General features: G+C 42.9%; 1 protein-coding gene across 1 annotated transcript; it reads right to left on the bottom strand.

The window, feature by feature from the left end:
* Positions 1-114: 114 nt before the first annotated feature.
* Tsp_15921 (conserved hypothetical protein) lies at positions 115-718 on the bottom strand. The gene is made up of 2 exons (XM_003366429.1): positions 548-718; positions 115-249 (listed from the first exon to the last, which is right to left on the bottom strand). Exons 1-2 carry the CDS (start codon positions 716-718, stop codon positions 115-117), a joined length of 306 nt encoding a protein of 101 aa, XP_003366477.1.
* Positions 719-809: the final 91 nt, after the last annotated feature.

The raw sequence follows: 809 nt of genomic DNA, 5'->3' as shown, positions 1-809 counted from the left end.
AAGGGAATCTATTAATCGTTTCAGGGTATAGGGAGGAACGGATAAAGGCTGGTAGGCTTCATAAAAAAATGTTTTAATATTAATTTTATTACGTTGGTATTTCTACTCGTAAGCCTAGCTACACGTCACTCCTGGGAAACCGTAGGCTGCGCTACTTCTCACGAAGCCCGTTTCACGCGTATAGTCATCGTCCATTTGCTGCACTACCGACTCAGTTTTACCCTGTACATCAATGATCAGTCGTAGAAACTAACAGAATTACAAGTGGTGCTTTTGTGCTCTTTTGTTCATGCGGCTGTGATAGTCTTCCATATGATTAGCCAATGCCTATGTGGAACCAAATGTCATTCACAGTTTTTACTTTTTTCTTATTTCCCGATTATCCATATTATCTTAAGGTTAAACAACTCTTGGTACCAGGATGGGGCAATCTTAAAAGTCCTATCCCTGCACTAGCAGTTACTCTGAGCCAGCAGCCGCACAACAGCCTTTTTGATAAAAATTAATATATCATTGGTCGGCGAATGATACATTAAAAATTGCACACCGGATTTTGTTGATGTTTGCTCAGCAGTGATCCACAGATCCTGTCGCCTGGCCAGAAGTTGTGGGTATCTCTGTACTGAACGGCCGTAGTACATTGTGTTTTGGGCCTGGTCCCACGATGGAAAATATGGGGCAGTATCTGCGCTAGTGGAGGCATTATTTGCCAGATCATCATATATCTCTGTTACTGGATTCTGATCCCCTGCAGCCAGCCGTTTCAATTCATTCAGCTGCTGGTATAATGTATGCGGGTCCACTCTTCG

This window comes from Trichinella spiralis (genome assembly GCF_000181795.1).
Source record: "Trichinella spiralis strain ISS 195 chromosome Unknown Scfld6024, whole genome shotgun sequence".
NCBI classification, from domain to species: Eukaryota; Metazoa; Nematoda; class Enoplea; order Trichinellida; family Trichinellidae; genus Trichinella; species Trichinella spiralis.
The sequence above is the reverse complement of the archived record's forward strand: the minus strand, read 5'-3'. Positions and strand labels throughout refer to the sequence as shown.